Raw genomic sequence first — 16,435 nt, 5'->3', positions numbered from 1 at the left:
TGCTGCCCTGTAAACCCGCCGTTAGGTAACACTGAGTAAACCCATGGATCATAGTATTGTAGAGACAGAAATCACAGTAGGAAGATGGATACTCTCCCAGGAGTATGTAATTATTTCTGTCACCGTTAAGGCATCAAAATCCTTCAGTTTTATTTTTAGACTGTTAAATTAAAAAGGGAGGTTTTACTTTCCCCGAGCTCTGTGTGTATGGGCCAAAGCCCCCAGGAGCTCCCTGTAGGTGCGGGCAGCCCCGGCTGCGCACGGAGGATGCGCGGCCGCGGAGCCGCCGCCCCGCAGAGCCGCGCTGCGAGCGGAGGTGAGCGGGGCGCTCCGGCCCGGCGGCTCCGGGCTGCTGCCGAGGGGAAGGGAGGGGATGGCGGCCCGCAGGCGGCGGAGGGCAGCGGGAAGGCTCTGTGGAAAGCAGATGTTTGCCCTCGAGGCGGAGGCTGCAGAGGCCGATGGAGCGGGAGGGCTGCGGGAGGAGCGCGGTGCGCTGGCGGAGCCGCGCACAGGCCGAGCGGGGAACATTCCCAGCTTTGAGGGTTTCAGCCATTTTTGCAGCAAAGGCGTTTTCAGGTGCCTTGAGCCGGAGGCTGGAGCATCGGAGCATCTTTAGACGTCTGGCGTGAAGAAATCAGGCAGCTGCGCGTGTGTTAAGGAAGACAAGGGGAACTCGAGGGGGTTTTGTTTATCCAGGGGACTGGAAGTGATGCATTTTAATTAGTGTCTGATGTGAGGGGGAAAGGAGCTTTAAGAAGACAAGCATTCTGATTAAAATTCAGCCTAATAGAGGACAGTAAGTGGTACTTGCTTGTGGTTTTTTTGTTGTTGTTGGCGGCTTTGGGGTTTTTTTCTCCTAATTAAACCGCACCGTGCAGCCATTTAATGAAATGGATTCAAGGAAAGAAACAAAATCTATTTGCTTCAGGTGGGAAACACGGTGCATAGGAAGTCGGAAGCCTTTTGTCTTAAGGTGCAAACAAAACAAATCCAGGTTGTTCGGCAGGCTCTTATTATTGTTTTTCAGGCAAGGAAAGAATAGAGCCTGGAAAACACAGTTCCTGGATGAAGAGTTCTTGGCTTTTAGACCAGAGCTTTATAAATAGCATAATAAACATGGAGGGGGTGGATGGTGTAGTGGATGACGTATTCTCATCAAATGAAAAAGTGGATTCATTTTGTTTGCAGCGACTATTAATTAATGTTATGGGAAAATGCAAATCAGCAAATTGATTTCTGCAGTTTGCTGCTTAATATTTCTTTTAGAAGAGAAGAACATATGCACCCTATTCCCTCCCTGGCTCCCCCCACCCAGTTTCCAGCTGGCTAGACTTCCAGCTGCCCCTAGAACCTGTGGTAGTAAACTGTATAAAGTCCAATAGTAGAATCAGATGTTATTTCTGCCATGTGTGTAGGACTTTTTCCCCCCAGTATAATTTATAATCAAATTCCTTTCTTTTTGACAGGATGAAAGTGGCTGCCACTATGATAACTACCTTGCTTTGCAACATGATATTTCTGCTGGCGTTTGGATTCGCTTCAGCTTTTAGCCACAGCCCGAGGACACCTGACAGGGTTACTGAAGCAGATATTCAGAGGCTCCTCCATGGGGTTATGGAGCAACTGGGCATTGCCAGACCCCGGGTAGAATATCCAGCACATCAGGCTACTAATCTTGTTGGTCCACAGAGCATTGAAGGTAGCTAATTTCTATTTTGAGTTATGATTAACTTATTAGTATACTTTGGTAACAGTTAGTATTTTGTTTTTAGATGCAGAAAGAATATCTTGAGCTTAAAGTCATAGACTCCTTCACCATGTTGTTATTTGATTTTTGTTTTAAAATCACCATCCATCTTCCACCTTCCTTAATGTGATGTTTTTGGCCGAAGTATTGGGCTTTTTTAAGGTACAGGCTTTGCAGAAAAAGTTATGTTGACTTGGAATTGTCTGATCTCTAGTGCCTAAAAACAATAGGTTTGATAAATTATTCCTGAATACTATGTATAAATATATTACACATATGTTTCACATTAAACGAATATTATCTGTAGAGCCCAAATTCCATGGCTTTTTAGAAACTTCTGCAAACCAGAAGAGGTCAATTGGTTGTGGTGCCATGTGAGATAAAGGGATAAACCTTACACTGGGGGTGCTCCTCTCCCTGTGTCCACAAGTAGCATCTCAAAACCATGTTGCAGGGATGAATGCTCTGGGCTCAACTTCATTTTTTTTTGGCCAGTACCTCTGATCTCACACTGTGTAATTTTCCTTGGCGTCAGTCTTCTATAGTTAGGTAAATAATTTGAAATATCTGGCTCAAATGTTAGGATATTTGGATAATGTTTCAGAGTGTTGCTATTTTAACTGAACAAACCAGCTTTTATTTTGTCATGACAGCAAAAGGTTGAAGGTATGAAACTCCAAATATTATTGTTTATGTGTGAATATCAAAACAGGGCAGAATCCCTCAACCTTCCTCTCAGAATTAAGTCAATCTGACACAGTGCAGTAAGGCATCCCAGTTCATAAGTCTATGTTCTCTATTTTATCCTCATTCTGATTTGCAGACTGACCTACCCAAACAGACACAATTGCTTTAATTGAGACCAAGGAGAGGATTAAAGCTGAATAGGCATTTCTTCCAGATAACTGCAGACCTAAGTTTATATATTTTCCGAAGAAACTTTGATGGACACACATTTTTCTGCAAATTTAAATAACAGATACTAGTTTAAAGAGCATCATTTGGTCTGTACCCTTTTCTCCTTTAAGAATGTTCATGCGCAGAGAAATCGGGACAGATGGTAGGAGTGATTTTACTCTCATTTTTCCTCTTTTTCCTAGATATTTTTTTTTAAAAAGAGAAACCTTAGAAAATATAAGCAAATATGAATCTATGTCAAATATTTAATCTTGGCTGTTTGATGTTAGTTTCTAATTACAGTGTTAGCAAAACCGGTCTGTGCATCTCTTCATATAAGTATCAAAAGTTTTCTAGTGTTTGTGAGGTTGAAGTAATTGCTAGTGTTCCAGTCATCCCTACAGTCTTCCACAAGCAGCAGGTTGGACAAACATTTTTTTGTTTCTCCTTTTATTTTTTTTTTCAAATTAAAAAAAATCCATCTGCGTATGTAACAGAGTAAAACTGAAATCCAATTGATTTATCATATTTAACTCTCTGTCTTGCTCAGATGAGGATGACTCTCTTTCTGGTTTTTTGTGGGTTTTTTTTCAAGCCTACCATGGATATTTAACGGTCTATTGAGAAATTTCTGCAAAAGTAATATGGTCTTGTGGGGTGAACACTGTCATTCAGAAATAGGCAAGCAAAACAGACCTTTGAATCAAATGTTGCTTTTTACTGAGTATTCTGTGGTGAGTTTTTAGACAGTAACTACTTACTCTTCCTTTGGTTTCTTGGGTGATGTGTATCTGTCTCTAGGTATGTATGTCTAAAAGCATCTAATTAGAAACTTCAGCCTAAGAAAGTGTTGTTTCCAGTTTCAAGGTTAATGTGGTCTTACATCATTGAACAAAATATTTTCTCATACTGCTGTTTTAAACAAGTACATATAATTCAGTGAATTTCCACTGTGAATCCATTTTTAAATATAGACCATGAATTATAGGATAGCTAATCCATCAAAACTTGTATTTCATTCTAGAAAAAATAAGTCCATATGTTTTTAGATAATGTCAGTACAACATTTCACATTCTGAAGAATTCACCTATGGACTTTCCATAATATAGTCACACTCTTTTCACTGGATAATAATTCCATATGCAAGTGCTTAAAAAATTCTACATGATAATAGAAAGGAAAGCTAAGGAGGAAGGAAAGAAAGGCGTTTTTCAGTTATTAGAATATATCACAGCAAAACAGGGTTTTCATCATCAATACCATCATGGCAAAGTGGTAAATCACCAACTACTCTTCTGAACTACTCTTCTGTCTTCATTGGGATTTACTGAAAGTAAAAGTTGGACAGTTAAGTTTGGTATAAAATGCTTATTATTTATCAGAAATTCTGAGCTGCCAGAAGTGTTGACTTCCAACCACTTTTCAGACTGCAGGTTCCAGTGACCAATGTAAAAATTTTAAAACCGGGTTCATTCCATGCCTGCATTCTCATCATTAAGGCCCTGACTTCTCTGGAGTGCATTTGTTTCTCATTTTGACTAGATACTGCATCTCAGCATAAAAACAACCCCCTATCAATTAGACTTGAATACATTTAGTGTGTTCCTATAGAAGATGGTTTTACTTAAAAGGTTTTTGTCAGAAATAGCCCCAGCAGCACAGACCTGCAGCATTGTTGACAGCTGTCACTGCCATCAGCTTCAGCTGAGCCACAGTTCCAGAGGAACTTCCACTTTCAAAAGGCCAAGAATTCACCCACTGTATGTGTACACTTGCAAGCAACATACTGTCAGGAAAAATTAATTGTTATGGCTTTGGAATTTAGAAACAAATTTAGGCTGCTGTAATATAAACAGGTTTACTCTAGCAACCTGGTTATAACAAAATGTTTTTAAATTTGAATTATTATTATAATAACATTTCCCATGTTATTATTATTTCCATGAATACACAACAGAAATATTATTGCTGTTAGTTCACAAGCAGATTTCCTGATCATGCTTATTTTCTATCTCAGTTTTTTTTCTGGTGCTAATCATTGTATTTTGATTTTAAAACGCTAAAAAACAGAGGGTGGATGTGTTGTAAGAAACTGTACATGATCATTCCCATCCTTACCTTCACACCCACCCTATCCCTCCCCCCTCCAAAAGAAGTTTAGTTCTGACTTGGCTGTAGAAAGTTCAGTCAAAAACATATTCAATACCAAAGAAAACTAAAAAAGAACACTTTTCAGAAAATACATTTATAACATATGCTCTCTTTTTGAAGTGACCAGATAGTTTTCTTATTGATGGGTAAAAAAAAAAAAACCCAGCTCGTTAATTGAAAGAAATTTCTGCCTTTTCTTGTGTTGAAATCTTTAAACACATGGCTTTTTTTAAAATTTTTTTTAATCTTCTCCTTTGTGTTTGTCAATTTACTGTTACTTCAGGTCAGGCTGCTAAAATAGGAGTAGTGTCTAGAAAATGCCTGATAGAAAGTTTAACGTACCAGGAAATTCCTGTGAAGTTCAAGGAGGTACAGAGGCAGCGTGAGCTCTCTTCCTTTGCTAGGGCTCTTCTAGTTAAGTGAAATAGGACAAATATATCCCAGAAGTGGGAATTTTCTGGCTGATTCCCTGTGCTCATGTACTACAGCCAGCACAGGGTGCATGGCATAGCAGCATGGCAGGAGCCAAACTGAGCCTGCCTGATGAGTGTCAATGTCAAACATTTTTCCTGGCTGAAAAGGGTGTCTTGGGAGCAGCTGTTTTTTTGCTGGCCACTTAATAGATTTCTCTTTCTGTATATCCCCTAATTCCAAAAAGTAATAAACTCATATTATCTAGTCTAATTTCTCTAATAATATTCACTTTCCTCCTTAATTCATCTTATCAGAAAGCTATATTTGAGTCACTTAGCAGCATCTATAAAAAGACTGGAAAACATAGAAAAGCAAATTAGGAATTTTTAGTGAGTAGCTGTGTTTCTGTGCTTACTGTTCAGCTTATCACTAAAATACTATGCAAGGCTTACTGGGATATATTCAAGCTTTCTGCAGATATGAAGGGGTCTGCATCTATGTTAAAAGAGAAAAAAAAGAATAAAATAAAAAATGCATTCAACATTTCAAAAAACAACATTTTTTCTGTCTGGCAGCGCATTTATGAAGTAACAGACAACACTTATTTTTCTTTCCTTGCATGCTTACAATTTTGTGCCAATATTTAAGGGGGTTTTTTTGTTTGTTATTGTTTGGTTTTCAGTTGTTTTCCTTTTTCTGAGGGGTGGAAGAGCATAAGCGTATAATGTAAATTTCAGGCCTGTTTTACCCTGCATAGGACAACAGTAAAAATCTCACTAAAACGCACGGGGGCACCAGTAGCTCGTCTTGAACGGTTTATAGCACCTCATAATTGGAAATGTGAAGTCCCATTTTCCTTCTGCAAATATTGCCTACCATAAATTCAGTACAACAGGAAGCCTCTTGTGTGGTTTGTTTGTTTGTGTTTGATTCAGTTGCTTTTATTTCTTAAAACCACTTCAAACAAAATAATTGCTGCTAAAGGTACTGGCATGACAGCTCAGAGTGTGAAGTCTTCAGTCTGCAGAAGAGGCATAATGCTGTCAACCTCAGTGACAGCTTTAAATGATGTCTCTAAAATTGTGGTTGTTTGTAGGTATAAGGAAATTTTAAAAATACAATGCCTCTTAGGGAGGCTTTTTATTCTCCTGCAGAGACTCCTCGTAGCTACTGGGAACAGGCTGGGGTTTATTTGATTATTTTGAAAGGAAATAAGTATGTTTATTGTTTTAGAAAAATTGTAGTTACTGTTTCTCAGATTGAGATGATAAAATTCAAGTCTGGAACATTATGCAAATATGTCTACTAACAACTAGTTATTAATGACTTGTCAGCACAGACTCTGTATGAGTAACACTCTACATCACACCTACTGTCCATAAAATCATGTAGATTCTTATGCATGGTAATAGTGTCTATTTTGTTTGCATTTTACTAATAAGAAAAGTCAGGGTTTTCTTATTAGTAAATAGGTGTATTACTTTGCTGTCTGTCCTGTATCATACCTGCAAGCAGATACTTGTTTCCTACAAGAACAGTAAAATGTTTGTATTAGAAAGTTGCAGAAACTGTTGCTGATGAATTCCCTCAGTGAGACCAGTGCAGAAATGACCTTTGCACTCATTCCCTTTCGGGCTAACACGTGCTGTGCTTATACCCCAATAGATTTGGACTTCCTTGGCTGACTACAGGCAATAATGGTACGATATCTGGGGGTCAGCAAACAGAGCAGTGTGATGGCTGCAGCCTCTTTGCTCCAGTTTGGGTGCTCTGTGCCAGTCTGTGCCAGCATCTGGGGGGAGCCGTGTCGGAGTGCGAGGCTGGCTGCACAGGGCTCAGCTGGGCACACCTCCCACAGCCAGGGAGGCTGATTTGTTTCTTGCTGTGGTTTTTGGTTTTGGTTTGTTGTTTGTGTTTTTTTATTCAAATTATCCTAATAGCCCAGAAAATGTGATTTCAAAATTCAGTATTGCAATATTTTAAGGTAAAATAAAAGTGGCAAACCTACAGTTTTTTATACAATATGTAACTATCTAGATTTGTATAGATTTGACTAAAAATACCTTTTTTTTTTTTGCATTTTATTCAACAAATTGTAGTGTTAAGTATAAGCAGTATGAGGCAGTGATGCATGTCATAAGAGAGGTGCCTTAGAATGCTAATTTCTGAATTTAATGACGGTGCCAAATGACTGCAGCAGCATGCAGTGGATTTTCTTTATCTGAGTGATACGGCACAGGTCTGTGAAGAAAATGCACATAAAATGTTTATACCTCTAACACCACAAACAGGAAAATGATGAGGTGACATGACTTTATTTTTATGAAGGAAAAATCTTTGAAACTTTGGCCTGTAATATCCTTGATTCCATATGAATTGAGAAGCCATGACCAGCAGTGAATAATAAGAAAGCCAAGCCAGAATCTGGTGTGCTTGTCAGAGAAGTCAGTGCATGGAGAACATGAGAAGAAAAGAGTATTAATCCCTGTTTCTCTCTAGATCTCTGTTATTTGCAGGTGGATCTGACTGAGGAACCTTTTTAGATTTGCTGCTTTGAAGCCTTTTCTTGAAACATCCTCCTCTTGTGATTGCAGGAGGGTGTGCAGGCATCACATACCTCTGCTGAGGAACCAAGAAGATAAAGTGACTCCAACTCTTAAAAGTTCCTACTGACCACTGTTATGTGGTACAGACTACTGCTGCTATTCATAAAGTCATCTTTAAAAGATGCCACCAAAGGAGAAAAAGTCACATCTCGAGCAGCTTTTGGGAAAGAAAGATGGCAGGTCTGTAGGGATTTACAATTAAGTAGATGGTTGTGTACCTAAAGATAATTAATCAATTAGAATGGGATTTGTAGCCACAGTTATTTTTTTGTACATGTTAGTAGGGGGAAAAATCCAGTAGGAGAGGTAAGAAACCTGAAGAGGAGAGTGAATATGATAGCTTCTGTATTGTCTGATGCTTTATAGTAACTGTATTTTCTAATATTGGCAGATGGTATAGAGAAATTTGATAAGAATCTCTGAAATTCCATCTACCATGGGAATATGGTCCCAAAGTATTTTAAAAAATCTATCAGCGAAGATAGCTTAATTATCATGATCTCTTGTTTTCAAAGATTATTTTCCTTGCTTGTCTGTCATGAGGAGACTGAGGGGAGACCTCACTGGAGTTACAAATTCCTCAGGAGAGGAAGAGGATGGACAGGTACTGATTTTTCCTCTGTGCTGAGCAGTGACAGGGACCAGGGGAATGGCCTGTGGTTGTCAATAGGTTGGATGTTAGGGAAAAGTTCTTCACCCAGAGGGTGTTTGGGCACTGGAACAGGCTCTCCAGGGCAGTGGTCACAGCACCAGCCTGACACAGTCCAAGAAGCTTCTGGACAATGCCCTCAGGCACATGGTGTGACTCTTGGGGATGCTGCTGTTCAGAGCAAGGGGTTGGACTTGTTGATCCCTGTGTGTACCTTCCAACAATGCATATTCTGTGATTCTCTGAGCATGCTAGGATTTATGCCTAGCTGCATTTCCCACCTGAATTTTAAACTAACTTGCAGTAAGAGAGTACTTTTAAGTTTACTTGGTTCTTTGAAGAGATACTTCAGAAATCTAGAGAAAGAAGAGACTCTTACTGTTCTTGATTTTGGTGCTGTGCCAGGAGATAGGATCTCTGGCACTCTCCAGAAGTTTCCAGAGCTTTTCTCCTTGTGCTTGCCATGGTGCGTGTGCTCAGCTGTGCTCTCATCTGCTGGGATGAATGAGAAGAAGAATGTTGTCAGCTGAAGAAGCTTCTTCTTCCCCTTGGGATGCTTTAGCACATCAGGTTAGCTGATCTGAGTCTCTTTTGCAGCACCAAAGAGCAGCGTTGGGCCTGGTCTTACCCACCAGGGTTCTTCATCTCCCCACTCCGTTGTGTCTCCGTTGTGTGCCAGTGCTTTTATCCGAGTGCAAATCAAGCCTCATCTTGACTGGGGTGGTTTTGCATGGCAAAGCCTCTGCTTTTGGAGTTCTGAGGTAATTCTGGCTCACCAGGGCAGGGGCTGGAGCCTTCTAGCACTGCACTGGGAATGCTCACCAGGGGGCTGTTTGGGACAGGTGGGAAATCTGCCTTGTAGCAGCCGTCAGACAGGCATGGGAAGGTTTTAAACCTGCTGGAGAACCAGCTGGGACTTTGAGCCATCTGCATGGAAAATGGAATTGAATGAATATCAGTGGGGAAATGGACATGAAAATTTTCTTAGGTTTGGTGGAGCAGTAGAGACAAAACATGGACATTCTGAATGTTCTTGGTGCATCCAGGTTTCACATTACAGGAGTGAAAGGAGAATTTTTCTCTGAATGTGTTGACACTGATGGAGCATTTGGACTTCTCATGCAGCTGGTGTCAAGTGTTCCAGTCTTCCATTGGCACATTTACATTTATAGGATTGAAATAGTGTCCCATCCCTCATGGGATAAAGGAGGTCAGTTTTCCTTTTGTTGTCCTGTATCCCAGAACTGTGTGTTGCACACGTGGTCAGTAGTGAGGCTGTGCTGGGGCAGTGACAGGAAGGTGCAATTTGCTGCCTGTGTTGGATTTTGTTCTCTGCTGCTTTGTGGTGGCTGCAAGGCAGAGTGGCAGAGGGGCCCGTGGCTGTGTACTGCACAATGCACTGAGTGGGTAAAAAAGGTCAGCTTATCCACATGGTCAAGTGCAAAAGCCACTGTTAAGCTGAAGAACAAGTTAATACAATCCATTAGAGAACTGTTCAACCAAGGCAGGCATAGGAGTTTGCTTTTTTTTGCTTTGTCAGCAAGTGGGCTGCTGGATTTTTTTTATTGTGTATACAATTTGAATACTAATGACATATAAGCTACTGTTATAAATTTATTGTGAGAGGCGTGGGCATTACTTTGGTCCTAACCATTTCACAGTAAGAGCCTTTAATATCTTAAATATTTGTACTGTTTGTAATTAAAATATTGGATAAAACAGAATTATTTGCTGAAAGCAAGGTCAGTAATTGTGAGATGTGTGTGCTTAAGGCTTTAGAAGAAATTGCCCTTCTGCAGAGAAATAGAAAATTAGTCTTTATAGTTTTAAGAAACTTTGTGTCATTAAGAAGACAAGCTGACTCTGGAATCTGGGATGCCTGAGCATGTATAGCTGTAGTGTTCTTGTGTTTCTCGAGGCATGCTCTTGAATGGTTAAGGAAGTTGGCTAGGTTTGCATTTTTCCATTCTTTGTTCTCCTGTGCCTTTTCTCCTTCCCTATTCTCTTAGCAGCTTCTGTGGGATAGACAAAATGTGATAATTTATATTTTTTTTCAGTTCTTCTTACTTCCTGTGCTTAATCAATTTGAGCAAACAGGATAGGACTCTCTAAGATGAAGCTAGCAGAATAATAATTACAGCATTGGAGAAGTAAAGCCTTTAGAAGTGTTAGGTAGGGTAAGGAAAATGTAAATGCATTTCCTGTATTCAGGATTTTTTGAGAGTTCACATGATGGGTGGTCCTGCAGATAATAGAAGAGAAGAAAAAGTTAGTGGATGATGTCCCAGTTTAACATATAAGAGCACTAGGAAACATTCTGTCAAACCTGCCTTTGGGGAGATGTTCCTTTTGAATGTGACAATAACACAACAAATGTAGATACAGCAAGATGACTGGGGATGAAAGTGCAGGATAATATGGGAAGCCAACAGTATTAAAGAAAAAAGATGTATCTCTGATTTGTTGAGGAGACACTGTAAACAATCTTGAAGATTTTTCCCAGTGATAAGAGCAAATAGTCCAGATTAACAAAAGATCTTGCAAAGTAGGAAGTATGGTATTACGTCTCATTAATACATGTTTGCTCCCTTGGGAACCTTGGGCAAATGGGATAAGCTATACCAGGCTTCCCTTGCAGCTCTTGTTTGTGTGGAGTTTGTACAGGTCAAGAGAAGAGATGTTATTTCTGCTCAGGGAAAAGATTCCCCTGTGAATCTGTGAGGGGCTTGGACACTCTGAGGTACCTGGTATGACTCACTAAGTACAGGGATTTAATTTGGGATTTGGGATTTATTTACTCACAACGCATACTCATGATCTGTCCTATTTTGTTTCTCCATGCTAAGATTGGCCAAACTACCTCTGTTCTGAATTTTTAATTGGGGTAACTCTATCTTCACTGTGACATGAGAAATGGTTTAAATGAGACTGAAAGGAAAATTTGTCCTCTTGTTTCTCTTTAAATGTTCTGCAATAATTTTTCACTTTTGAAAATCCATTCTCATTGACTTTCTTAAACTGACTCTTTTGGGGGACAGCACTGCCAATTTGTATTTGACATGGAAGATTGCTCTCCAGAGATTTGTTCCCACTGTGCTTTGCACTACCAATAGATGGGTAGCAGCAGCTAACACTTCAGTGGACTAACAGCATTTCCATTGGATGTGTATGATCAGGGAAATATTCTGTACCTGCAAGAAAGTAGTTGCTTCTTATGTTACCTTTTTTTTTTTGTTTGTTTGTTTTTTGTCCTTCAAGAATGGAGTGGTTGTGTTGCCTGCATGGGTGGGAAACCCATAAAGACAGCATTGCTCTCACAAAGAAATGAGCTGAAATGTCTACACTTTAAACTTAATCATTCCAAGGATCTCTAACTAAAATCAGCTGATAAAATACTTTTCCAGAATTATAATAATGGTGAGTGGCATTGTTCTTTTTTTGTTTTCCACCCTGCAACAATTCAAGACTAATGCTAGAAGACTACATATATGCATATATTTTAAATTAAATTCAAAACTTAGGACAATACAGATCCTAGCCCCAGAGAACTAAACCTCTATCCTGTAGGAATGTGAAATACCTAATAATAAATGCTCACAGAAATCCTCCATGTGAAAGAGAGCTGATTGTTTTGAAGTGTTTTCTTTGCTAGTAGGTGGCACAGAAATGCCTGTTCATATAAGTAAGGAGACATGAAAAAACATAGTTTTATCTAGTTTTCTCAGTACAAGGGTGTTGTCTGTACTTCTCTGGATTTTTGTTAGTCCAAGTTCGAATACTTCAGTGATGTCTCTCGTGATTCCTTTGGATAGGAAACTGAAAAGTTTCTTGGTATTTAGTTGCCTTGTCTTTTTCTTTTCTTGAGGCTCTGCCTCAAAGTTCAAGAAACTGATCTTCTGCTATTTTTGTAGCTGACTGTATATGTTTGTATTCCAATATTTTGACTTGGTAGCTGCAGTGTATTTAATCCTAATACGTTTCTTTAAATCAGTATCGTTATAATACCAAAACTAATGCAACTCATGAGAGTTACTGTACATAATACCCCTACTTCGTATATTCATAGTACTTCATTTTTATTATTGTAGTCTTTGCTGAGTGCACTATTTATCAGAGTTTATAAGGAGTGATCTTTGCTGATGCTATTAAATCACTCAAGTGTGCTAAATTATGGCACCAGAGCAGGTGCTATTGTCTGCAGCTCTTTTGGAAAGAAAGGAGAAACCCTCAAATGATCCTGGACATTTATACCTAAAGGAAACAATCCTTTATATTAATATAAAAAGATTGGTTTGTACTCAGTCAAGGGAATTCTTGGCAGTCGGTTTAAACTTACATGTATATATAGCACACTGGAGCCTGCTAAGTACCTCTGTTTTCTTTATGGATGGAGCTTTGGTGCCAAGAGGTCTGCACCACATGCAAGCACAGATAGGCTTCTATCTGATGGATTGTCCCATAGTGAACCACATTGTATACAGGATGTTCAAACACGTATTGATTATGTGGTTCCGTAGTTTACAGCAGAATCATAACCTGATGCTTTTAAGTTCATATATGTAATCAATCTTCATGTGAAGGAACTCGGGACAAAAGAAGTATTTTATGCTATATATTAGACATTATATTAAATTACATTAGATTAAATGTATGTTGTATTTCTTTTTAACCTCATCACCATAACATTATTGTGTTATGAGTGTCATCTTTGTGTGGACTATGGACTAAAGGTATAATAAAGTTCAGAGTGGGTATAATGCTGTTCTGGTTTTAGTACCAGGTTGTGTGGTCAGCTACAGGCAAAACCCCCCAGAAAACAGAGATGTAACTTTTTTACAGGAAGTAGTTTTACATTTGTTATATATCTGCAAAACTTTTCTGCAACACTGCATTAAAGAATAAGGGACTTACTGAGGGGGAAAATTAGCACATTGATTAGATTTTAGTCCATTGTGCAAATAAAATGGAAATATATGTGCTTATAGACTAACTTGCTTCTAGTACTATAATGCCAACATCCAATGATCATTTGAAAAATTAATTTGCAAAATTTGCCTCAACTGCCACTGCTAAATGTAGAAATGAATACAAAATTTACATTTGGCATTTGAGTGCCTTCTGTTAGCAATTTTTGCAAGTGATTATGTTAGCTTACAATGTTTGGCTGTATAAAAGATGATTTAGGCTGGTAATGTTTATTTGTAATTTGGGACAGGAGTACTTGAATTATTCTTTTGGAGCAACTTTCATGTTCAGACGCTTTATTCACGTCTTCTGGATCTATGAAAAATATATAAATTTAAAATAAGACTATTTAGTGATAATATGGTGATTTTGCTATTTACCCAAGCAGTTGTGTCTGCATTCACTCTTTAACTCATATTTTCCAATTGTTCAAATTCCTTTTCCTCTCAATTCATTGTTAGTAGAATTTATATGTTGACTGTATGTTGTTATCCCTCATTATATAGGGTTTAAAAAAAATATTGCTTTGCTGTCACACAACCATCTCCATTGCTGCAGTGTGTGTGGTGGCTGTCTTTGTCAGAGAAAAAGAACGTGCTTGAAACTAACATTTTATTTGTCTGAAATTCAAAAGAATAGTGTACAATAGTATTTAAAAAACTCCACAAGCAGCTGGGGTTTAGCCTGTGGATGCATTTAGCCAGTAAGGCATGCAGAGAAGATCTGGGACAGATAATTATTTGTAGAGAGGCATACAGAGAGAGAGTGGCCTGAGCTTGGTTCCCAGATCTTTAGTGGAAGACCCTTCTTGTGAAAGGCAAGGCACCCAGCTGAGGTGGGTGGGAGGTGGCCACAGCACACCAGTTTTGGGTGCAGCTGCCCAAGCACAGCAGGCCCATCTCTGCCACTGGGTTACACAGCCTGCTGCACACTGCTGCTGTAACCCTGCAGTGATGGTGCTCTGGGGCCCACGGGAAAAGGTAGTCTTGTATGGAAAGGTGTGAAGTCACTGGCTGGGATGCTTTGTTGACTACTGTGGAGGTGGTATATGTAAACAAGAATTCCCATCAATAACAGGGACTCTTCACCACTTTTCATCATTACAACAGGAAGTGCAAATTTACATTTAAGAACTGGTTTCATTTAAAAATAATTTTTCTAGGTGTACACAACCTGATTTGCTAGAATACCCTGGGTCCCCAAGGACATTAATATCTTAAGCGCCCTTGGGACTTAACTTATTAATGTATTTCTGGGCTGTGCAGGTAGCATTTATTTTTACAGTATCATTAACATTGTCTTCCTGCCATGATGCTTGCCATATCTTCTGTTGTTAGTTGCTATAATGAACAGTAGTAGTATCAGTGACTGAAGATGATTGTGCTTTTAAAGGTATCAGGCTTCATTTTTTCTTTTTCTTAGCATTTACTTGCCTAAAACTTTCATAGTTAAGGAAAAAACAGCCATAAGACTAACAATATGTGGCCAATTTTGTTTCCTAGTTTCATTTTTAATATCTAAGTTACTGGATTTAGGTCACATGATTATGTTTCTAAAATAAATGCTTGAAATCTAAACTTGGATTTGCCTCTAAAACAATTATACATATATATAGAGAGAGATTGTATTTTAAGTTAAAGTCTAGATTACTTGCACCAGCTTAAGTGCTTACACTTTTAATCTTGTAAAAAGACTGTGCATAAATTGTGTTTGCTAGGTGGTGCACATGAGGGTCTCCAGCACTTGGGTCCTTATGGCAATATCCCAAACATCGTGGCTGAGCTGACAGGAGATAATGTACCAAAGGATTTCAGTGAAGATCAAGGATATCCTGACCCTCCAAATCCCTGCCCTATTGGAAAAACAGGTAATTCAGCTGTAGCCTTTGTACCTCTGTCTTCACTGTACATTTTTCTGTCTTTCAGCACTGTACAGCCCATGATCAGAAATGAGGAATTTTTCATTCTCTACCCTCGGAGAGGAACTGTTGAGAAATTGGGTGTTTCAATGTTTCAGCTGAGCTTTTTAAATTTTTTTTTAATTAATATGTGCACCTCCTCTATTGTTGTATGATGCTGGAGAAAGTCATGTGGAATAAATCATCTTGACCTCAGAGGAGAAGATAGCGAGATTTATGAGAGCATCATGTTCCCAAGGGAGATCATTTTTAAGATGGCCCCTGAAAAAAGTTATTCTGTACAGATGAGATTTACCCTTATTTTAGAGACTTTCACTGTGCCAAGAGGAATGAAACTGTCTGCCCTGATCTCCAACCCAGACCATGAGTCAATATTTAAGATACCTTGGCTCCAATCCATGTGTCTTTATAGCTCGCTGAGGGCACATCTGTGCCAAGAAGCGGAGAGCTCTGTGGATGTGCCCCGAGGCGCTGTGTGCGGGCTGGCCCTGGCAGAGGGGCAGCACGGCCAGGGGTGCCCGGGACACACAGAGCGTCCCCAGGCTGCAGCCACGCAGTACCCAGCCCTGCGGGGCCGCGGCTCAGGGTCGCTAACGCAGCCCTGCGTGCGCGCGATAGACACGCAGCCTGAGAGAACGGATCTCCTTCCTGCTGTTTGAGCCAAGGAATGACTTCCAGTACTGAGAGCAGTAGTAAAACACCCATTGGCTGCCTTGGGAGCTGGACTCTATTTTTCTCTCATTTTTTATTTGTGAGCTAAGAGATCTTTTCAAAATGTTTTCTGTTTAGTCTTCTTTTATGTTATTTGGATAATGCGGAACAGTTGTCTGTATTCTTATTTAAAAATATTCTAACTACCTTAGAATTCATCAAAAAATAATATTTGTTATGAAAAGTTTTGTGAAGTCTTTCTGCATTTCATTCAAAAATTTGACAAAATTTCAGGTAGTCCTCCCTTACTGTTTTCTATTGCAGCCCATTTGGTGATGATGCTTTCATCTTTTCTGAAATAATACCTCATTTTCCAATTTGCTCACTATAGCTGTTGGTCTGATAAGTTGCAAATTATGGGTTTAGATTTTCTCAC

The 16,435-nt window shown here is 39.3% G+C and overlaps 1 protein-coding gene across 5 annotated transcripts in view; it reads left to right on the top strand.

Annotated features, from left to right (window-relative positions):
- The first annotated feature begins 276 nt into the window (after positions 1 to 276).
- Positions 277 to 16,435, top strand: part of SCG5 (secretogranin V) — a 29,234-nt gene continuing 13,075 nt past the window's right edge. For 2 of the 5 annotated variants that reach the window (XM_058863271.1, XM_058863293.1), the window contains exons 1-3: positions 277 to 316; positions 1,467 to 1,699; positions 15,148 to 15,297. In XM_058863271.1, coding sequence (XP_058719254.1) covers positions 1,468 to 1,699; positions 15,148 to 15,297 — 382 coding nt within the window. In that variant the 5' untranslated portion in view covers positions 277 to 316; position 1,467. Of the gene's footprint in view, positions 317 to 389; positions 804 to 1,466; positions 1,700 to 15,147; positions 15,298 to 16,435 lie in introns of those variants that run through there. The other 3 variants (XM_058863278.1, XM_058863301.1, XM_058863286.1) reach the window with 3 other exon arrangements.

Source organism: Poecile atricapillus, chromosome 1 (genome assembly GCF_030490865.1).
Source record: "Poecile atricapillus isolate bPoeAtr1 chromosome 1, bPoeAtr1.hap1, whole genome shotgun sequence".
Taxonomy (NCBI): Eukaryota; Metazoa; Chordata; class Aves; order Passeriformes; family Paridae; genus Poecile; species Poecile atricapillus.
The sequence above is the reverse complement of the archived record's forward strand: the minus strand, read 5'-3'. Positions and strand labels throughout refer to the sequence as shown.